Genomic DNA, 24,330 nt, shown 5'->3' on the forward strand with positions numbered 1-24,330 from the left:
CACAAGCTGGAAAGGAATGTTTTAATGTTAAAAGGAAAGCAACTCTGAAAAGTCTGAAAAGTCACTGGTTTGAATCCCCGAGCCGACTAGGTCTGTCGAGGTACCTTTGAGCAAGGCACTAAACTTGAATTGCTCCTGTAAATCACTCTGCATAAGAACATCTGCTAAATTACTAAAATGTTAACGTATTATATGAAACAAGTTGTGACCATACACAAAACTCTACAGAATAGCCTTCATAAAAAGTAGATATGACAATAATGTGGAGGTTTGTTCATACAAATACATGCAAAACGTTTGTTAAAAAATAATACATGAGAGTATGAGGGACAATTGTATCCATCAGACCTGAGTTGTTCATTAAACAATAGTCTTAACTCACTCACTTGTATTGGCAATGTATGAGCAGATCATATCAATCCAACAGTCAAAATGCATAGTGCTATACACTGAGTGTACAAACATTAGGAACACCTTCCTAATATTGAGTTACACCCACTTTTGCCCTCAGGACAGCCTCAAGTCATCAAGGGATGGACTCTACAAGGTGTCGAAAGCTTTCCACAGGGATGCTGGCCCATGTTGACTCCAATGCTTTCCAGAGTTATGTCAAGTTGGCTGGATGTCCTTTGGGTGGTGGACCATTCTTGATACACACGGGAAACTGTTTGTCAGTGATAAGTCCAGCAGCGTTGCAGTTCTTGACACACTAAAACCAGTGAGCCTGGCACATACTACCACAGCCCGTTCAAAGGCACTTAAAGCTTTTGTCTTGCCCATTCACCCTCTGAATGGCACCCACACACAATCCATGTCTCAAGGCTTAAAAAAACTTCTTTAACCTGTCTCCTTCCCTTCATCTGCACTGATTGAAGTGGATTTAACAAGTGACATCAATTAGAGATAATAGCTTTCACCTGAATTCACCTGGTCAGTCTGTCATGTTCTTAATGTTTTGTACACTCAGTGTAAATTGGTCATAAAAATGTAATAAGGAAATAATTCAAAATACATGTGGAAGGTAACTAACCATAAAAGCAATAGGCGAAAACCATTCATGAAAGTATGGGACCAACCAACATACATGACATCAAATACATTACAAGTAAGTCAAATTAACATAATCAAAAGAGGAAGAAAATGAACCTTTTCTGACACGAAGGTTATAAGGTCTCAAAGTAGGTGGGTATGTCATTCGCCTAAGTCATTTGACCTGACAGATACTCTCAATGTGCTAAACATTTTAATGAAACGGTGAACACAAATGTTAACATAGCTACACAATTCCTGTCTAAAGGTGTGATATTTTTCACAATGTCACTAGTAGCTGGGGACTTGGGTACAGTTCCTTCCGCAAGAACTGCAGGTAACACTTCCTATGAATAACCTCTTCATAATGTGTTATAAGTGCATTTATAACACCTTATCTGCGCAATATGCATTATAATGCACGACATAGGCTCTAATGGCTGCTAATAAATGTAATTATAAGTTGGCAGCATAATGCCTTCCGACTGGGCACAGACGTCAATTCAATGTCTACTCCACATTGGTTTAACGTAATTTCATTGAAATTATGTGGAAACAATGTTACTTCAACCAGTGTGTGCCTCAATGGGTTATGAAGCTAAGTGGTATGACCTACACGAAATACTCTTTAGGAAATTGTGTCAGAGGGCTATACTGTAACGACTTCACGTAGGAGTTCCGCACTCCTGTTAAAGGGATAGTTCACCCAAATTACAAAATATTATTTGCTTTCTTTAAGCTGTAAGCAGTCTATGGACAAGCTCAGACAGACAGCAATCCATGCTTTGGTTTCGGATGGGTGGACTTATAACGCGAACGTCTAACAACCCAAAGGTTGCGTGTTTGAATATCATCACGAGATACTTTAGCATTTTCGCTAATTAGCAATTTTGCAATTACTTACTACTTTTTAGCTACTTTGCATGTTAGCAAACCCTTCCCCTAACCTTAATCCTTCAACCTAACCTAACCTTAAATGTAACCGTAACCCTAAGCCCTAGCCTATCTAACGCTAGCCACCTAGCTAGCGTTAGCCACCTAGCCACTTAGCTAACGTTAACCACAAGATATTTGAATTTGTAACATATCATACATTTTGCAAATTCGTAACATATAAAAATTGCAATTCGTAACATATCATCCGAAATGGATAGACATCCACTAATTAATACAGTATCATACTAACTGGAGAGTCCCGGATGTATTTTTACTATGTTACTACCCATGAGTCCAGGTTGGAGGGGAGATTTAAAAAAATAAAAATAAAACACCAGCAAATCGGCTCCAAATGATTTTCATTTTGGAAAGAAATCCCACGCATAATTGATAGATATATGTGATCATAAACAAATATAAGCAGGGTTTGAAATGATCATGTTTTGGTGAAATATTATATATGTTTGGGCTTCTTGCAGTTAATGTGCAGTCTACAAATGATTTGTAATTAGGTTCCAGCACCCTGACCATCCACTCAAAGAAAAAAAGAAAAAACGGCCTGCGGCTGAATCTAGTTGAGGATCCCTGCTTTAGGATGATTTGGATATGAAATGCAAAAATGCTTATATCAGGGTTATTGACTTGGATATGTGCCACAAATGCTAAAACATTAGCATTTCTGTGACCAAGTACAGTAAACAAAACCAAAGCATGGATTACTTTCTTATCTTGTCCATAGACTGCTTACAGGGTAAGAACAACTGTGTCATTTTGCAACTTGGGTGGAGTTACATAGGTGTAAGAGGGTGTGCAGTGAAATTACAATATGGCCAATCACTTAATGAGCACATAATGTATAATATAACGATCCTAATGTGCTTTTCAAATATGGCATCTGGCATAGTAATACTTTGCTTCATAAGGCATTACACATCCTGGTGATAATGCTTCATGCAGTTATAGATGTCCATGAGCAGTTATTAGCACCTATGTTGTGCATCCTGATGCATTATGCATAGAAGGTGTTATTAACGCTCCTATATTGCATTATAAAGACAACATCCATATGAAGTGTTACCTGTTTTAACTGACCAATCATGATTTCCTATGAAAACAGTGGTTTAAATAAAGTCTGATGTAATATCATCTAGAGTCTAAAATGGAACATGAACTTTCTTTACTGAAAGTAGGATTACAGGTGTGTTTTAAATGGGACAAATTATGCAAGTTATTTTAACTGACATGCTAACTCTCAATTCAGAAATAATGAATAATTGCTTCAGTAAAATAGAGCTTCTTAGACTGGGCCCTGTGATAATGAGGCTTACTCTAAATAACGCCTAGTCACTGTTTAGCTATTTGACATGTCCACAAGACATTGAGACCTCATGATCTTGGATATGTCAATACTAGAGAGGTTCATGTTTTAAGCATCTTTTCACGTGTGTGTTATATATATAATTGCTTGTATGTTTAGTATACAATACTAGTGTATGATCTTATCATACTTTCATATAATTTCATATATAATGTTGTATAGCTAATATGTGACGTGTTGTATCATAATCAGTCATGTCGCACACTCATTTTCAGATAATAGTAATTAAACATCTAGATAATAATAATTTAGATAAGTTATCTAAAGGTTTTGGGCTGTTTTGTAATTTCAACTGATTTCACTAGAACACATTTCCTAACTTATCCAATTTACAGCTGTCGCATAGAGAATTAACTTAATAAACTGCTTAGATTTTAGAAAATCATTGAAAGACTTTTCAGAATGTGTTTTGGGGTTGACATGACTGATTATGATGAAGCAAGTCACAAATGTGTATCTTATAATATGTATATTATATACAGTATTACTGTATCTTATTATATGGCGTTAGGTTCTCTTTTGTTATTCAAACGTCCACCGCTTGTTACAGTTCTCCTCTTGACTCCATGTCATTAGGTCCTTTGTCCTTGGGAAAAACACAAGAGTTACAAATATGCTGGAGCTAAAAGTCAACCAGTCCCATCATTTTAGATACCAAGCCAAACAGTTCACCAGTTGTCAGAGGACATAAACAGTACTTACTATTAACTCAGGAGGTTTGGTGACTTGGTCCTTGTCCAAGGCCTGTTGGTCCAATAGAGCATTTGTCTCCTCTGCAGCTCTGTTAGACATGGGAGGTCCTCCATTCATCTGAGGAGGTCCTGGACTCTGTGCACCAGGAGTTGGTTCCTTAGTCTCATCATTAACCCTGTTGCAGAAATAAGACATCAACATTCACATTCATGATCCACCATAATACTGTCCCCTAAAGAGACAGAGGCTAAAATGAACCCTGGGAAAATGGGGTTGGTGACATTATTACCCAATGAGTTGTGGATGTATCAATATGTAATCAAGTTTACCTGACATCAGGGTGTCCATTCACTAGAGGGGGTTCAGCATGTGTCTTCTGACAGGATTCAGGGTCTGTTCCCCCACTGTCTGCTGACTTCCTGTCCTGCCCTTCTAGCACGCCTTCCTCTCCTGGGCTTCTAAGGGTGATTATTACATGGGTAAGAATTGAAGGATCTGTTGGAGAGGGGTACACATGGTCGACATGTTCATGACCTAAATGACAGAGGAGTGACTCACCTGCAGAGGAGGGGTGAAGTCTCACCAGCACCCTGACCTGGAGCCCCATCAGTCAGGTGTGATTCCCTGTGGAGTAAGATACAGACTGGATCAGGAAACATGACCTCAACCAGTTACTTAACCTCCTCAACCATCCCATACAACTTTACACACAGACAAATTGTCACGTCCTGACCCTAGTAAGATGTCATTTTCTATAGTGGAGTAGGTCAGGGGGTGTTTTGTGTTTTTCTATGTTTTCTATTTCTACGTTTAAGTTCTAGTTTTTCTATTTCTATGTTGGGGTTGTTTGGTTGATCTCCAATTGGAGGCAGCTGGTCCTCGTTACCTCTGATTGGAGATCATATTTAAGTAGGGGTTTTTCTTCCTGGATTTTTGTGGGTTATTATATTTTGAGTAGTGTTTGTTTCTCTCTGTGTCACAGTTTGTTGTTTTGTAAATTCAGTTATTTATGTTTTGCAAAGTTTCACGGATTTAATAAAATGTGGAACTACAACCACGCTGCACTTTGGTCTGCTCCTTTTGACAGCCGTGACACAAACACACATTCTCACCTTCTATAGGGCACGCGTCCATTGCTCTGAGGTTGACCCAGAAGCTGTGGGTCATCAGTCTGGCTGTTAACCCTGTGGGAGCAATAACAGGGCTATCATCAGGATTAAAACTCTTGATCCAGCACAAGAGGCAGAGACTAACATGATACATGGGATCAACTCTGAAGAGATAAATGAGATTTCATTCAACAGATAATGTAGATTTACTTAAGGAGTCCTCATGTGGAGAATTTACCTGACAACCTTGGGTACATTCAGTGGAGGGGAATCAGCATGTGTCTTCTGACAGGTTTCAGTGTCTGCTCTGTCATTGTCTGACGGTTTTCCATCCTCCATTCCTAGAACCCCTTCCTCTCCTTGGTCGCTAAAGGGGAGATTATTAAATTGGTAAGGATTTAAGGATCTCGATTGGGAAGGATACAAATGTTCTCCATATCCATAGCCTACATTACAGAGGACTGACAGGTGATTAGTCATGTGGTACAGTTTACCTGGCATCTCCATTCAGCAGAGGGGTGTCAGCGCCTGTCTCTTCATTGTCCATGGGCTGCCTGTTCTCCTCTCCTGGCTCACCTCCTTGGTCACTAAAAGTGAGATCATGATGACCATGACTGTAAGGATAAGCAAGGCAAACTGATCCAGGACAGAGTAGAGTATAAAGATGTAATAGAGGTATTTTAACTAACCTGGGAACAACCACAGCCTCAACAGTCTCACCGTCATCAGGCTTTCTGATGTCTCTGTGATAAAACATGTACCAAAGGTTCAGTCAGATACCCACAGGTACAACTGGAATCATCTACGGTACATTACACCACAGTCAAAAATACACCAGTTGCCCTTCTGGCTTGAATATGTTATGTCTTGCCTGGGCAGGGCTCAAAAGGCAGGGTCTTTGCTGAAAGTTGTTGCTTGCCAATAGACATTACTGGTATTTAGAAATGCCATGCGGATCTATTGAGTAATTCTTCCTTCACCTTCTATAGCAGGGCTTTCCAACCCTGTTCCTGGAGAGCTACCCTCCTGTAGGTTGTCTCCAACCCTGTTCCTGGAGAGCTACCTTCCTGTAGGTTCTATCTCCAATCCCAGTTGTAACTAAACTGATGCAGCTTTCAGGGATGGGCAACTTTGATGGGGGCCACAAAAATATGAACTCATTATCAGGGTCTGCAGTGACGATGATTACTACAAGCTTAGGTAGCTGGTTAAATAAATGTACCAATCTGAAAAATGGTTAGCTGACATAGGGTAATTGAGTGATTGTCAGTGACTAACATGACAAGAGGAAAACTGCTAATATACAACCAAATTTCAAAATTGCACCTTGTGTATTCCACTATTCTAGATCTCACCAGTAAAAAAGGGGTCCGCGGACCGCCAGTTGCCCATCCCTGAGCTAATTATTAGAATCAGATGTGCTACAGTAGATTCATGTTGAAGGGAATCCTACAGGACAGTAGCTCTCCAGGAACAGGGTTGGAGAGCCCTGTTATATAGAAACATAAACTAATATGACAAATAGCAACAGCTGAAGATAAGAGAGACTATCATTCAGTGGTTGATTACAGATCAATAAAGTGATGTGGAAAAGTTTACCTGGAATCACGTTGCTCATTCTGCATCAGAGGAAAGGGGTTTGGTTCTGGATTGCCCTGACCCTCTTCCACATCTCTGTGGCCTTGGTGGCTAAAGATGAGATTATTACATTAATAAGAAATTAAGGATAATGTTTGATAAACAACAGTAACTTGACAAAATGGCCAACAAGTCTATAGTTTGTAAGTGGCCTGCAAGTTCCAGGCTGTCCTCATCCTGTTTGTGACCTGCTAGGACCCCATTGGTCTGACTTTAAACCCTAGTAGTAAGACAGAGAGAACTAGTCTCATAACTAACATACACCCTCTGCAACAATTCTAATTGACTTAAAGAGCTCCCTTCACAAACACAAAAACAATTATATAGGATACTCACCACTGTTTGTCTCTCCAAGGTTTAAACACACAGAGCAGAGCAGCAATGACCACCACAACAGCTACAATACCAACTGAAAAACAGAATGTAGTCATCAGATGATGACATATTCACACAAAAGAAAAGGTTTTAAAATAACCTTCTAACAGTAGTTGATCTTGGTAGCACCATTTTGAGGTCAGATTTAATTGTTATTTTCTCATACAGAGGAAGCTGTGGTGATAGATTTGCTTAAACACTCACCAATGATTTTCCAGATCAAATCAGTGTCACCACGGTTTGAATCAGGATTGTCTCCATCTATAATGGATGATTAGAGAGAATAAAGTCATTTCCATGACATAATCAATCGAAATACTGTGCAACACAGAATAATGTGTTATGCAGTCTTTTCCTTAGTTTAATTTCCAGGCAGGCGTTCAGAAAATAAAACATAAAAAAACAAATTCTCAAGGGATTGACATTGGTCTCTCAAGGCGCTTGTCATTGGCATGTTTCCATTCAATACGATTACATTTAATGTTATCTTTCATGTAAATACACACCCCGTCTGCCCTCTCACCTGTATCTCCTGACTATGGGGTATCCAGGGAGATTAAAGGCAGAAATAGGAGAACATTTCTTTAGCCATGTCTCAGAGAAAAATATTAAATCAAGATTAGAGTCAGTCAATAAATATTCCATCTTTTCCCTCTTAGAAATAATGCTAGGAATATTTAGATGACTTAATATTGTCTTTCTGTAGGCTTGGCACGAGGGTCCAAAAACATTGATTAACGGTTCGACAAAGGTTCACGGTACGATGTTTTCTAATCACTGGGTTAAGGGAACTGAGTTTCTGTCTTGAAGGCGGGTTTTGTTTGTGACATGTATCAAGAGTTTGAACTAAGGTGAGATTATCTGCAGATTGCACATTCTCTTGAAAAGCCATGTCAGTGACAGAGGTTATACTCACATACACAGAATGTCCTTCTCTGAAACCGGTAATATAAACTACTCACACCTAGATGATTTCATTCATTCATGTTTCACCTTTCATCAATGATTTTTGTCTGTATGGCTCATTAGGGGGACTTTTCTCCACTTCTCCCTGAATTACATCCTCCATATCAGCCTTCTTTTCTGCAGCTTGGTACTCTGGGCCACTTGGGTGTTTGTTGGTTCCGGATTGTTTTAATGAAGGCCAACATTGATGTTTGGCTGCCTTCTTTTGTATTCCCCAGAGAGTTGCACTGTCTTCAGGGACCCTTATTATCCTCCGTTTTGTTTTATTTGGTTCCGATTGCTGTCTCTGCCTGGCCAGTTCCCCTCTCTCCACTGGGATTCTCTGCATCTGACCCTATTACAGGGGCTGAGTCACTGGCTTACTAGTACTCTTCCATGCCATCCCTAGGAGGGGTGCGTCACTTGAGTGGGTTGAGTCACTGACGTGATCTTCCTGTCCTGGTTGGCGCCCCCTCGGGTTCGTGCCGTGGAGGAGATCTTCATGGACAATACTCAGCCTTGTCTCAGGGTAGTAAGTTGGTGGTTTGAAGATATCCCTCTAGTGGTGTGGGGGCTGTGCTTTGGCAAAGTGTGTGGGGTTAAATCCTGCCTGGTTGGCCCTGTCTGGGGTATCGTCGGATGGGGCCACAGTGTTTCCCGACCCCTCCTGTCTCAGCCTCCAGTATTTATGCGGCAATCGCACTAGAATAAAGACCTCCTCCATTCCTGCCATTATTGAAAGAGATCGTGATACCTCACATCTCAAAATAGGGCTACTTAATGTTAGATCCCTCACTTCAAAGGCAGTTATAGTCAATGAACTAATCACTGATTATAATCTTTATGTGATTGGCCTGACTGAAACATGGCTTAAGCCTGATGAATTTACTGTGTTAAATGAGGCCTCACCTCCTGGTTACACTAGTGACCATATCCCCCGCGCATCCCACAAAGGCGGAGGTGTTGCTAACATTTACGATAGCAAATTTCAATAAAAAAAAAAAAAAAAAATACATTTCGTCTTTTGAGCTTCTAGTCATGAAATCTATGCAGCCTACTCAATCACTTTTTATAGCTACTGTTTACAGGCCTCCTGGGCCATGTACAGCGTTCCTCACTGAGTTCCCTGATTTCCTATCAGACCTTGTAGTCATAGCAGATAATATTCACATTTTTGGTGACTTTAATATTCACATGGAAAAGTTCACAGACCCACTCCAAAAGGCTTTCGGAGCCATCATCGACTCAGTGGGTTTTGTCCAACATGTCTCCGGACCTACTGACTGCCACAGTCATACTCTGGACCTAGTTTTGTCCCATGGAATAAATGTTGTGGATCTTAATGTTTTTCCTCATAATCCTGGACTATCGGACCACCATTTTATTATGTTTGCAATCGAAACAAATAATCTGCTCAGACCCCAACCAAGGAGCATCAAAAGTCGTGCTATAAATTCTCAGACAACCGAAAGATTCCTTGATGCCCTTCCAGACTCCCTGTGCCTACCCAAGGACGTCAGAGGACAAAAATCAGTTCACCCCCTAACTGAGGAACTCAATTTAAACTTGCGCAATACCCTAGATGCAGTTGCACCCCTAAAAACTAAAAACATTTGTCATAAGAAACTAGCTCCCTGGTATACAGAAAATACCCGAGCTCTGAAGCAAGCTTCCAGAAAATTGGAACGGAAATGGTGCCACACCAAACTGGAAGTCTTCCGACAAGCTTGGAAAGACAGTACCGTGCAGTATCGCAGAGCCCTCACTGCTGCTCGATCATCCTATTTTTCCAACTTAATTGAGGAAAATAAGAACAATCCGAAATTTCTTTTTGATGCTGTCGCAAAGCGAACTAAAAAGCAGCATTCCCCAAGAGCATTCCCCAAGAGCATTCCCTTTCACTTCAGCAGTAATACATTTATGAAATTCTTTGAGGAAAAGATCATGATCATTAGAAAGCAAATTACGGACTCCTCTTTAAATCTGCGTATTCCTCCAAAGCTCAGTTGTCCTGAGTCTGCACAACTCTGCCAGGACCTAGGATCAAGGGAGACACTCAAGTGTTTAGTACTATATCTCTTGACACAATGATGAAAATAATCATGGCCTCTAAACCTTCAAGCTGCATACTGGACCCTATTCCAACTAAACTACTGAAAAAGCTGCTTCCTGTGCTTGGCCCTCCTATGTTGAACATAATAAACGGCTCTCTATCCACCGGATGTGTACCAAACTCACTAAAAGTGGCAGTAATAAAGCCTCTCTTGAAAAAGCCAAACCTTGACCCAGAAAATATCAAAAACTATCAGCCTATATCGAATCTTCCATTCCTCTCAAATGTTTTGAAAAAGCTGTTGCACAGCAACTCACTGCCTTCCTGAAGACAAACAATGTATACGAAATGCTTCAGTCTGATTTTAGACCCCATCATAGCACTGAGACTGCACTTGTGAAGGTGGTAAATTACCTTTTAATGGCATCAGACCGAGGCTCTGCATCTGTCCTCGTGCTCCTAGACCTTAGTGCTGCTTTTGATACCATCGATCACCACATTCTTTTGGAGAGATTGGAAACCCAAATTGGTCTACATGGACAAGTTCTGGCCTGGTTTAGATCTTATCTGTCGGAAAGATATCAGTTTGTCTCTGTGAATGGTTTGTCCTCTGACAAATCAACTGTAAATTTCGGTGTTCCTCAAGGTTCCGTTTTAGGACCACTATTGTTTTCACTATATATTTGACCTCTTGGGGATGTCATTCGAAAACATAATGTTAACTTACACTGCTATGCGGATGACACACAGCTGTACATTTCAATGAAACATGGTGAAACCCCAAAATTGCCCTCGCTGGAAGCCTGTGTTTCAGACATAAGGAAGTGGACAAAACAGAGATGCTTGTTCTAGGTCCCAAGAAACAAAGAGATCTTCTGTTGAATCTGACAATTCATCTTGATGGTTGTACAGTCATCTCAAATAAAACTGTGAAGGACCTCGGCGTTACTCTGGACCCTGATCTCTCTTTTGACAAACATATCAAGACTGTTTCAAGGACAGCTTTTTTCCATCTACGTAACATTGCAAAAATCAGAAACTTTCTGTCCAAAAATGATGCAGAAACATTAATCTATGCTTTTGTTACTTATAGGTTAGACAACTGCAATGCTCTACTTTCTGGCTACCCGGATAAAGCACTAAATAAACTTCAGTTAGTACTAAATACGGCTGCTAGAATCCTGACTAGAACCCCAAAATTTGATCATATTACTCCAGTGCTAGCCTCCCTACACTGGCTTCCTGTTAAGGCAAGGGCTGATTTCAAGGTTTTACTGCTAACCTACAAAGCATTACATGGGCTTGCTCCTACCTTTCTTTCCGATTTGGTCCTGCCGTACCTACCTACACGTACTCTACGGTCACAAGACGCAGGCCTCCTAATTGTCCCTAGAATTTCTAAGCAAACAGCTGGAGACAGGGCTTTCTCCTATAGAGCTCCATTTTTATGGAATGGTCTGCCTACCCATGTGAGAGACGCAGACTCGGTCTCAACCTTTAAGTCTTTATTGAAGACTCATCTCTTCAGTAGGTCCTATGATTGAATGTAGTCTGGCCCAGGAGTGTGAAGGTGAACGGAAAGGCACTGGAGCAACGAACCGCCCTTGCTGTCTCTGCCTGGCCGGTTCCCCTCTCTCCACTGGGATTCTCTGCCTCTAACCCTATTACAGGGGCTGAGTCACTGGCTTACTGGTGCTCTTCAATGCCGTCCCTAGGAGGGGTGTGTCACTTGAGTGGGTTGAGTCACTGACGTGGTCTTCCTGTCTGGGTTGGAGCCCCCCCTTGGTTGTGCCGTGCCGGAGATCTTTGTGGGCTATACTCGGCCTTGTCTCAGGATGGTAAGTTGGTGGTTGAAGATATCCCTCTAGTGGTGTGGGGGCTGTGCTTTGGCAAAGTGGGTGGGGGTATATCCTGCCTGTTTGGCCCTGTCTGGGGGTATCATTGGATGGGGCCACAGTGTCTCCTGACCCCTCCTGTCTCAGCCTCCAGTATTTATGCTGCAGTAGTTTATGTGTCAGGGGGCTAGGGTCAGTCTGTTATATCTGGAGTATTTCTCCTGTCTTATCCGGTGTCCTGTGTGAATTTAAGTATGCTCTCTATAATTCTCTCTTTCTCTCTTTCTTTCTCTCTCTCGGAGGACCTGAGCCCTAGGACCATGCCTCAGGACTACCTAGCATGATGACTCCTTGTTGTCCCCAGTCCACCTGGCCGTGCTGCTGCTCCAGTTTCAACTGTTCTGCCTGCGGCTATGGAACCCTGACCTGTTCACTGTGATTACTATTATTTGACCATGCTGGTCATTTATGAACATTTGAACATCTTGGCCATGTTCTGTTATAATCTCCACCCGGCACAGCCAGAAGAGGACTGGCCACCCCTCATAGCCTGGTTCCACTCTAGGTTTCTTCCTAGGTTTTTGCCTTTATAGGGAGTTTTTCTTAGCCACCATGCTTCTACACCTGCATTGCTTGCTGTTTGGGGTTTTAGGCTGGGTTTCTGTACAGCACTTTGATATATCAGCTGATGTAAGAAGGGTTATATAAATACATTTGATTTGATTTGATTATGTAAATGTGATTTTTCAGTTTAAGATTTTTAATACATTTGCAAAAATATCTAAACAGCTGTTTTTGCTTTGTCATTATGGGGTATTGTGTGTAGGCTGATGAGCGAAAAAAAACTATTTAATACATTTTAGAATAAGGATGAAACATAACAAAATGTGGAAAAAGTCAAGGAGTCTGAATACTTTCCGAAGGCACTGTATATGTGAAGAAAAAATTCATTAACAAGAAGACAAGTGTCCTCAAACTTGAAAAGCAATATACACATCTCACCTGATGCACCAGAGACAATGATACGGGTCCAATGCTCCTGATTCAGAAATATGATAACATCAATATATTTATAATAAAATAGTTTACATTTGGAATGTTTGGTCTGGTGTTGTAGTTTGCAAGGTACATTGCCTAAACTGCAGTGATAAATAGCCATACTCACAGTCACATTGCTTATGGCAGTGTGGTCTACGTTGACACACTCCAGGAGGGTGATGCAGGAGTAGCTGACATCAATCACATTGGGTGCATGTGTAGTGTTTTTGTGTTGGCAAAGTTCAGCAAGCCACATAGACGTCTGTGGAAGAAAAAATACAAAATACAAAAAATTAGACATCTACCACTCAAAAACAATATTCTACATGTTTGAAATCATTTGTCATTAAACTGTATCTACTGTCTATATTGAAGTGTGAAAGACAGTCATATTTCTGATTCTACAGTAGATACATTCTGGGTGAAGGATATGGAACCCCCCATTTGTATCATCAAGTCATACATCATCTGTGGTTGAAGTCACCCCATTGGGGATCATGGATGTCCACTCCACGCATAAGATCCTTGTAGATTCCTCTTTCACATCTACACAGTATCTGTAAGCATATCCTGTTCTGAGGTTTGCACAAGCAATATTCTTGGTTTTCTCTCCGCCCCAACAGGCTGTAGAGGAAGGAGGAAGACAATTACCACAGTCGTCTACAGTGCAAATCTTTACTGATGTTGAAGAGATTAGAATGTCCGGAAGGAACTGCTAGTAAGCACAATAGCATATCAACAAGATTGATATAGTCTGCATCACTAGATGTAGGAAACAATCTCGGTAGGTACAGTGGAGGAAAAAAGTATTTGATCCCCTGCTGATTTTGTACGTCTGCCCACTGGCAAAGAAAGGATCCGTCTGTAATTTTAATGGTAGGTTTATTTGAACAGTGAGAGACAGAATAACAACAAAAATATCCAGAAAAACACATGTGAAAAATGTTATAAATTGATTTGCATTTTAATGAGGGAAATAAGTATTTGACCCCCTCTCAATCAGAAAGATTTCTGGCTCCCAGGTGTCTTTTATACAGGTAACGAGCTGAGATTAGGAGCACACTCTTAAAGGGAGTGTTCTTAACCGCAGCTTGTTACCTGTAAAAGAGACACCTGTCCACAGAAGCAATCAATCAATCAGATTCCAAACTCTCCACCATGGCCAAGACCAAAGAGCTCTCCAAGGATGTCAGGGACAAGATTGTAGACCTACACAAGGCTGGAATGGGCTACAAGACCATCGCCAAGCAGCTTGGTGAGAAGGTGACGACATTTGGTGCGATTATTCGCAAATGGAAGAAACACAAAAGAACTGTCAATACAATATCCCTCGGCCTGGGGCCTGGGGCTCCATGCAAGATCTCACCTCGTGGAGTTGCAATGATCATAAGAACGGTGAGGAATCAGCCCAGAACTACACGGGAGGATCTTGTCAATGATCTCATGGCAGCTGGGACCATAGTCACCAAGAAAACAATTGGTAACACACTACGCCGTGAAGGACTGAAATCCTGCAGTGCCCGCAAGGTCCCCCTGCTCAAGAATACATATACATGCCCATCTGAAGCTTGCCAATTAACATCTGAATGACTAAGAGGACAACTGGTGAAAGTGTTGTGGTCAGATGAGACCAAAATGGAGCTCTTTGGCATCAACTCAACTCGCCGTGTTTGGAGGAGGAGGAATGCTGCCTATGACCCCAAGAACACCATCTCCACCGTCAAACATGGAGGTGGAAACATTATGCTTTGGGGGTGTTTTTCTGCTAAGGGGACAAGACAACTTCACCGCATCAAAGGGACGATGGACGGGGCCATGTACCGTCAAATCTTGGGTGAGAACCTCTTTCCCTCAGCCAGGGCATTGAAAATGGGTCGTGGATGAGTATTCCAGCATGACAATGACCCAAAACACACGGCCAAGGCAACAAAGGAGTGGCTCAAGAAGAAGCACATTAAGGTCCTGGAGTGGCCTAGCCAGTCTCCAGACCTTAATCCCATAGAAAATCTGTGGAGGGAGCTGAAGGTTCAAGTTGCCAAACGTCAGCCTCCAAACCTTAATGACTTGGAGAAGATCTGCAAAGAGGAGTGGGACAAAATCCCTCCTGAGATGTGTGCAAACCTGGTGGCCAACTACAAGAAACGTCTGACCTCTGTGATTGCCAACAAGGGTTTTGCCACCAAGTACTAAGTCATGTTTTGCAGAGGGGTCAAATACTTATTTCCCTCATTAAAATGCTAATCATTTTATAACATTTTTGACATGCGTTTTTCTGGATTTATTTGTTGTTATTCTGTCTCTCACTGTTCATATAAACCTACCGTTAAAATTATAGACTGATCATTTCTTTGTAAGTGGGCAAATGTACAAAATCAGCAGGGGATCAAATACTTTTTTCCCCCACTGTACGTTTTTTCTTTCACGGGGAATTTTAAACTTACAAGGTCACAAACAATGCTTTGAATGAAAAATAACAGTTCAAGATTTCAGATCTTGATACTGATAAAAAGGAAGTGGGAGTACAGGAGAGACATTTCACAACAACTAATATTCTGCTGGAACTGTACGTGCCCCACAATGAATGAGTCGCCGCCATTTTGAAGAATTCTGCAAACACATGGCGCAGTTTTTATTTTGCAATGCTATCGCTTTCCATAAATAATATGTAACTTCCTCAACATAATGGCAAATAGAAAATAGATAAACAAATGCTCATATTATCGAAAAAGCAATACGACTAGACTTAATGTTTGTCTACAGAACTCTGGCAGAGACGGCTTTAACCCAAAGCATGGCCTCTGGCTATTCAAACATCAGCAACACAGACTAAAATGCTAACACTATCTACTTACCTTGACTTGACAAGAGGATCAGCAAAAAAGTTAAAAGATATCCAACAGACATGGTAGTATTGCAAACAACTGTGTGCCTGCCGCCGTGAGGTGCAAACGCGGAAGAGATAGGTGTAACTCATAGTGAAAGTTATGATACATGGAAGAGTTAGAGTTAACAGTGACGTCTGACTCATTGGGGAAGTCTTGCATCACTATTATGCAAATCAGTTTCAGCTCTAGCACTGATATTAAAAACCTGCAAGTAATTGTGTAGTATAAACACTGGTCCTTCACAATTTCCATGGACCTGATTCCTACTAGTGGAGCAGTCTGATAATAGTGTCATGATTCAGTGCACTGTAGGTGGTTTCTGTAGGACCAGGACAAACTCAGAGAACCAGAGTTCAGAGTTGTACCTAGTTAAGTGACATGGCCAGTAAACACTCAGGGCTACATCATTCTGACCACTAGAAGGGGCTCTTGTTGAATAAATGAAACAGAAGCCTTCGTCTGATTCGAGTCATGTTGAACTTTACCTCAAGGTATATAACTGTTTGAATGATGCAATAGGTAAAATGATCACAAGTGGTGCATAACATGTTTATAAAGATGATGAACACTCCAGGTTGACTGTGACAATTGACCCTCAGTGAGGGGAGGGTGTGTGGCTATTGTGGATATTGAAAATAATATAATTATTGTGATCACTTGTGGTTTATTTCAGAGTGGGAAGACATGGGAAAACATCAATAACCTCATCATCCATTCATTCCATTACTGTCTATAGGGTGAACACACATCAGACATCCCACAAAGACAGACATACAGTGCTTTAGACTCAGTACTGTCTGTGTACATGATCACATCTGTGAGGGTCTACAGTAGCTACTGTAGAAACCAGGAGCATTAATGCGTGGCACATAGGTCACTGTGTGTGTGTGTACACGTGTGTGTGTGTGTGTGTGTGTGTGTGTGTGTGTGTGTGTGTGTGTGTGTGTGTGTGTGTGTGTGTGTGTGTGTGTGTGTGTGTGTGTGTGTGTGTGTGTGTGTGTGTGTGTGAGAGAGAGATAATGTGTTTGCGTGTGTGTGATAGCACAGGGCATCCTCCTGTTGTCTTTGGGAGCTGGTCCATGTGTGACAACCCTCCCATCAGATTGTGTCCGTGAGAGCAGGAGAGCAGGCGCTCAAAGGGCCCTCTGTCATCTGCCCCTTCACACTCACTCTCTCTTTCTCTCTCACACACACGCACACCAACAGATAAAGCAGGGGCTGCCAGAAGCAGCATGCTTAATTTACAGATTCACTGGTCCAGCGAGAAAACACAGACAGGAGTCTGTGCCACTCAATCTGGGCCGATCGCTTTCTCTCTCTTTCTGTCTCTTTCCCTTCCTCCCTCTGTCTCTCTCTCTCTCTCCCAAACTCCCTCTCTCTCTCTTGCCCTCACTCTATTTCAGGCATGTCCATACCAAAGGCCCATCCATAGAGTTGGAGGAAAATAAAAGCTAAGTAATGTTGAATTACACTCCAAGTGAACATGACATGTTCTCAGTTCCGAAACATACTAGAGACCTACTACCTGATTGAGTTGGCCTGAGTTACCAGAGGTGAAGGGACTGGGGGGAAGAGAGGGGGGAGAGAGGAAGGTGCTCCATACAATCATTTAATCAATTTTCCATAGATATCATATGACAGTAGGAGGTATTCACATCCTGCCCAGGCTGTGTTCCAGAAAGAGAGAGAGAGACAGAGAGAGAGACAGAGCCCCTCTGCTGGGTGACAGGCAGCATAAACAGAGAGAGAGAGAGAGAGAGAGAGGGACAGAGAGAGACAGACCGAGAAAGAGAGACAGAGAGAGAGAGACAGAGCCCCTCTGCTGGGGACAGGCAGCATAAACAGAGAGAGCGAGAGAGAGGGACAGACAGATGGAGATAGAGACAGAGCCCCTCTGCTGGGGGACAGGACCGGCATTATAAACAGAGAGCGGAGAGGAACATAGAGGAGAGTGAAGCAGGTCTGCCTATAAACACACATCAAGGAGCTGCTAGCTGCATGTCTCTCTCTCTCCAGGCCCAGGCTAACAACCAGCCTAGAACAGCCCTGGCTTTGGCTCTATGGGGCTCCACCCAGCTGAATGCTCCATTGCAATAAACATACTAATACAGGCCAGGTGAAGGGATGTCAATAAATATCTGTCGACCAAAACCACTCTGTTTCTCTTCCTCTATTTCATCCTGCCACCTCTCTCCCTCCCTCTTCCCTCCTACCATCAGGGTAGTGATGAGAGATACATAGTTTTCCTCCCCAGAGGGTCACAGGTTTCACTTCTGGAATTCAGAAGGATTTTGAATAATGGGGGTTGGTGGAGAGGAGTGGGAGGGATGGAGGGGTGTATGGGGGGTCTGTGTGGATAGTTCTGCTGCCCCACACCTTTCTGTGTTCATGATTAAGCTACACTACATTATACTTGGCTAACAGGTTAACCCTGTCCTCTTATCTTCCACAGTCTAACTAATATAAAGCCTTGTACCTCTATTCAGGTATCCCTAGGGAGAGATACTCTGACCACTTCCTGGTTGACTAAAGGTTCAATTAAAATAACACCAATCCCACCTGGGAGTGAGAGTTGACTAGTGCTGAGGCAGTATTGCCTTACCCTGCCTGAATACTTAGTGATAACAATAGCATTACCCTACACTGGGAGTAGGAGCCCTACTTGGCCAGTGTTTACATGGCTCAGAAGCACAGTTTTAAAATACACCGTGTGGAAAAACAACCACAATGAAAACACACAGCAGGCCTGGATGGGTTCCATTTCTGAAAACAATATCACGTTAACAGCCCAATAAGGTATTATGTACTTCCAGAGAGGCAGCTGTGAATGGACACAGCTTGAACCCCACTGACTGTCAGCCTCTAGGGCAGAGAGAGAGAGAGAGAAATGCTTACTTACTAGCACCTAACCAACATTGCAGTTAAAAAAAATATATACAAATAAGAATAAAAAATAAAAGTAACAAGTAATTAAAGAGCAGCAGTGAAATAACAATAGCGAGACTATATACAGGGGGGTACTGGTACAGAGTCAATGTGCGGGGGCACCGGTTAGTCAAGGTAATTAGTCAAGGTTAGTCAAGGTAATATGTACATGTAGCTAGAGTTATCGATAACAACAGAGAGTAGCAGCGATGTAAAAGAGGGGGGCAATGCAAATAGTCTGGGTAGCCATTTGATTCGATTTTCAGGAGTCTTATGGCTTGGGGGTAGAAGCTGTTTAGAAGCCTCTTGGACCTAGACTTGGCGCTCCGGTACCGCTTGCCATGCGGTAGCAGAGAGAACTGTCTATGACTAAGGTGGCTGAAGTCTTTGACCATTTTTAGCGCCTTCCTCTGACACCGCCTGGTATAGAGGTCCTGGATGGCAGGAAGTTTGGCCCCAGTGATGTACTGGGCCGTACGCACCACCCTCTGTAGTACCTTGCGGTCGGAGGCCGAGCAGTTGCCATACCAAGCAGTGATGCAACCAGTCAGGAGGCTCTCAATGGTGCAGCTGTAGAACCTTTTGAGGATCTGAGGACCCAAGCCAAATCATTTCAGTCTCCTGAGGGGGAATAGGTTTTGTCGTGCCCTCTTCACGACTGTCTGTTAGTTTGTTGGTGATGTGGACACCAAGGAACTTGAAGCTCTCAACCTGCTCCACTACAGACCCGTCGATGAGAATGGGGTGTGCTTGGTCCACTTTTTCCTGTAGTCCACAATCATCTCCTTCGTCTTGATCGTGTTGAGGGAGAGGTTGTCTCTGACTTCCTCCCTATAGGCTGTCTCGTTGTTGTCGGTGATCAGGCCTACCACTGTTGTGTCGTCGGCAAACTTAATGATGGTGTTGGAGTCGTGTTTGGCCATGCAGCCATGAGTGAACAGGGAGTACAGGAGGGGACTAAGCACGCACCTCTGAGGGTCCTCTGTGTTGAGGATCAGCGTGGCGGATGTGTTGTTACCTACCCTTACCACCTGGGAGCAGCCCGTTAGGAAGTCCAGGATCCAGTTGCAGAGGGAGGTGTTTAGTCCCAGGGTCCTTAGCTTAGTGATGAGCTTTGAGGGCACTATCGTGTTGAACGCTGAGCTGTAGTCAATGAACAGCATTCTCACATAGGTGTTCCTTTTGTCCAGGTGGGAAAGGGCAGTGTGGAGTGCAATAGAGATTACATAATCTGTGGATCTGTTAGGGTGGTATGCAAATTGGAGTGGGTCTAGGGTTTCTGGGATGATGGTGTTGATGTGAGCCATGACCAGCCTTTCAAGGCACTTCGTGGCTACAGGCGTGAGTGCTAAGGCTCGGTAGTCGTTTAGGCAGGTTACCTTAGTGTTCTTGGGCACAGGGACTATGGTGGTCTGCTTGAAACATGTTGGTATTACAGACTCGGACAGGGAGAAGTTGAAAATGTCAGTGAAGACACTTGCCAGTTGGTCAGCGCCTGACAGACAGAGAGACAGAGAGACAGAAAGACAGAAAGACAGAGAGACAGAAAGACAGAGACTGAAAGACAGATACAGAGAATGAGGAACATAACATCAAATCAAATCAAATCAAATGTATTTATATAGCCCTTCGTACATCAGCTGATACATAGGTCTGTAGATGTCACAGTCCCCAAAGTACCATCCTAGATCTGTGTGAAGACTGTGAACTCAGGCTAAGAAAATCCTAAAAGTGTTATAGGACTCCATTCAACTAAAACAGTCTTCAGCATAATCCCTATTCTCATGGTGTGGGATCAAAGATGAGCACCATCTCCAGAGGAAGGGCAGGCCGGCTGCAGACACACCACGGCCCTCTGATGTGCTTTGGTCCTAGGGTCGACCAGGGGTGGAATATCCAGGGATCTGTAGTGTGTGCGTGCCCGCGTTCGTTTGTCTGTGTGTGTCGGTGTGTGTGTGACCACGGCTAGGACATCTGAAAGGCCATCTCCACACAATGGAGTTCCTTTGTTGTAGAGCTCTAACCAGGTCTGTGTTATAGAGCTCTAACCAGGTCTGTGTTGTAGAGCTCTAACCAGGTCTGTGTGGTAGAACTCTAACCAGGTCTGTGTTGTAGAACTCTAACCAGGTCTGTGTTGTAGAGCTCTAACCAGGTCTGTGTTGTAGAGCTCTAACCAGGTCTGTGTTGTGGACCTCTAACCAGGTCTGTGTTGTGGAGCTCTAACCAGGTCTGTGTTGTAGAGCTCTAACCAGGTCTGTGCTGTGGAGCTCTAACCAGGTCTGTGTTGTAGAGCTCTAACCAGGTCTGTGCTGTGGAGCTCTAACCAGGTCTGTGCTGTAGAGCTCTAACCAGGTCTGTGTTGTAGAGCTCTAACCAGGTCTGTGCTGTGGAGATCTAACCAGGTCTGTGTTGTAGACCTCTAATCAGGTCTGTGCTTTGGAGCTCTAACCGGGTCTGTGTTGTAGACCTCTAACCAGGTCTGTGTTGTAGAGCTCTAACCAGGTCTGTGTTGTAGAGCTCTAACCAGGTCTGTGTTGTAGAGCTCTAACCAGGTCTGTGTTGTGGACCTCTAACCAGGTCTGTGTTGTGGAGCTCTAACCAGGTCTGTGTTGTAGAGCTCTAACCAGGTCTGTACTTTGGAGCTCTAACCAGGTCTGTGTTGTAGACCTCTAACCAGGTCTGTGTTGTAGAGCTCTAACCAGGTCTGTACTTTGGAGCTCTAACCGGGTCTGTGTTGTAGAGCTCTAACCGGGTCTGTGCATTGGAGCTCTAACCTTGTCTGTGTTGTGGAGCTCTAACCAGGTCTGTGCTGTGGAGATCTAACCAGGTCTGTGCTGTGGAGATCTAACCAGGTCTGTGTTGTGGAGCTCTAACCAGGTCTGTGCTGTGGAGCTCTAACCAGGTCTGTGTTGTAGAGCTCTAACCTTGTCTGTGCTGTGGCCAACAGTAATCACACTGTAATACACATAAACACGCTAAATGTACTTTCATACACACACCATGTAGTTAGTATGTAGCTTACATGTCTAGATTAATGTAAGACTCACAAAATAAAGTTCATTACATAGTCATAGAGAGTTATTTAAGGGTACTACGAGTAGCGGTGGCATGGGAATATGCTAACCCACAAATCCCCATACCTCATCCCCCCTTCCCATATCTCAGCCTCTTGTAGACCGAGCCAAACCCCCTCCTCGTCCAAAAACCACATCTCTCTCTCTCTCTCTCTCTCTCTGCAGCGATGAAGCAGAGCAACCTGAGCTCTCTGAGAAAGTCTTATAAAAGGGAGGGAATAAAACAATCACATCAAGCACATTGACCACCTCTCCCTCACACCCTGATCTGAGACATCTAAGACAACCTGTGTGTGTGTGTGTGTGTGTGTGTGTGTGTGTGTGTGTGTGTGTGTGTGTGTGTGTGTGTGTGTGTGTGTGTGTGTGTGTGTGTGTGTGTGTGTGTGTGTGTGTGTGTGTGTGTGTGTTTGTGCATGCTTTCTGTGCCCAGGGGCCTATCCTCACGTGCATAGATTACAGGAACTGAATGTAGTATAGGCTACTCATGTCACCGTCATTTCCTGTACTATGTCACAGTGATGCACTGCTTACTCACGTACAGTTAGGTCACGTATTGCACAACCGTAGCAAGTCACTTGGACAGCCCCTATGAATCTGTTATCCAGAGAAGAATCTCCTGAGAGGGATCTCTGTCAAACAAACAAATCACTCTCTTTCTGAACTGCTGCCTTGTGGTAAACTTGTTAAACTCTCTCTTTTTGTGTTGTTTTCCCCCTCTCTCTTCTCCCCTTCTCTTTCTCTCTGTTCTCATCGTTCCTCTCCCATTCTCCTCCTCTATTGTCTCCCTTTTACACTCTCTCCCTCTCTCTCCACCTCTTCTTTCTCTCTCATCTCATCTACACTTCTCTCTCTCCCTTTCTCTCTGTTCTTATCTTTATTCTCCCCTCTCTCTATCATTCTCTTCTCCTCTCTTTTCTCCCTTTTACTCTCTCTCTACCACTCTCTTCTCCCTCTCGCTACCCCTCTTCTTCCTCTCCCTTCTCCTTTCTCCCTCTTCCCTTGTTGAGCCTTGTTGGCGTGGGCTCTAGTTCTGTTCCTTCGCTCAGTGAACCCAGGGTAAAGAGTGTCTTGTTACACCAGTACTGGCCCTTCTGATAAAGCCCAGTATTGTGAAGGATAATCCTCAGAAACAATCAGGATTTCACACAGACAGCACCGTGTGTATTTCTGCAGTCCCTAAACACAAATATTAACACACCAAGAACATTCACACACACACTCCCATACAGCCAAACATACGTAGCGTACAATCGCTCAAACACACAACACTCCAAGTCAGAGAGTGTATTATTACTGTGCACTGCACTCCTGTGGTGGAAGTAAATGTCAGGACAAAACTCAACATCAGGTTACAAACTCTCTCTACAGGTTGTTTTCCTTCCTTTGTATAATTGCCTTACCCTGGTGTGCACTGCTTCCTCTCTTTCCCCCATTAAAGCCAGCTAGCTACCTCACCACCGATGACTGACGGACACCAGAGATTGGGAAAGGGGAGCAGAAGTAACAGTGGTATAAATGACCTGGAATGGGAATGTCCTTCTTCTCTGTCACTTCCTTGTTTATGTATGGAAGGAACCCAGCTCTTAAGCTGTCCACATTTGGGTGAGCCATGCTGTTAAATAAACAAGGGCTTTGTTGGGATAAACCATTGTCTATCCTATATTGTCCCGTGGGATCAGTGAGGTGCTCAGGTACTCACCTGAATGGAGGGGGGACAGGTCAGCACATGTCACGGATGGAAGTTGGAACACTAGGCCAAGAGCGGGAGCGAGGGTGGCTGGTGGTGCTGTACAGACAGGCAGGCTCCTACTGGTGCCTGGAATGCTTCCATACGGCTGTCATCATTCCTCATCATTCCTCATCATTCCTCATCATTTCCGGTGATTGCGGAGGGCTCCAGAGGATTCCCATCCATCACTGGCCACCAAAGGGAAGAGGAACAGTAATTACAACTCAACACCCTCGGGTCACACTAATAACCATGGTAACAGCAGGCAGACGGATCGCTGTGAAACCGTGTCATTCTGTCATTGGGCCAATTACTACAATAGCTGTTAAAACTCCCCTCGTCTTATGACCGTTGGCCTAGTGTGCCTGTACACCTACTTTATAATAGGGTGTTATAAGCAGGCTGTACAGTTTGAGAGAAGTATAGAAACTAAGTGGTTGAGCGACATGTTTGCCACTGATCTAATAAGGACAGGGATAATATAAGTGGTTCATACGTGTGGATGTCACCCCATTTTAACACCGATTACTGTCTTTGTCTTGTATCTATGGCCAGAGGATCAGCACTCAGCATGACAACACCTTGTGATTTCAAAGCCAATCCTACATCTTGGCTTAACTCATTGCCAAGACACACACACACACACGCCACACATGCACACTCTCTCACATACACACGCACACACATA

General features: G+C 43.3%; 1 protein-coding gene across 2 annotated transcripts; it reads right to left on the reverse strand.

Annotated features, from left to right (window-relative positions):
• Positions 1-7: 7 nt before the first annotated feature.
• On the reverse strand, positions 8-16,204 carry LOC106606827 (uncharacterized). Of its 2 annotated transcripts, none has more exons than XM_045720071.1 (15): positions 15,882-16,204; positions 13,493-13,653; positions 13,157-13,291; positions 12,994-13,030; positions 7,363-7,419; positions 7,120-7,192; positions 6,745-6,834; positions 5,835-5,888; positions 5,640-5,732; positions 5,384-5,512; positions 5,149-5,220; positions 4,595-4,660; positions 4,366-4,491; positions 4,046-4,211; positions 8-3,929 (listed from the first exon to the last, which is right to left on the reverse strand). In XM_045720071.1, exons 1-15 carry the CDS (start codon positions 15,931-15,933, stop codon positions 3,888-3,890), a joined length of 1,353 nt encoding a protein of 450 aa, XP_045576027.1. In that variant the 5' UTR covers positions 15,934-16,204; the 3' UTR covers positions 8-3,887. The 2 variants fall into 2 exon arrangements, with proteins under 2 accessions (XP_045576027.1, XP_045576026.1); XM_045720070.1 differs by having other exon boundaries at positions 4,366-4,494; positions 15,882-16,190.
• Between the last annotated feature and the right edge of the window lie 8,126 nt (positions 16,205-24,330).

This window comes from Salmo salar, chromosome ssa06 (genome assembly GCF_905237065.1).
Source record: "Salmo salar chromosome ssa06, Ssal_v3.1, whole genome shotgun sequence".
Taxonomy (NCBI): Eukaryota; Metazoa; Chordata; class Actinopteri; order Salmoniformes; family Salmonidae; genus Salmo; species Salmo salar.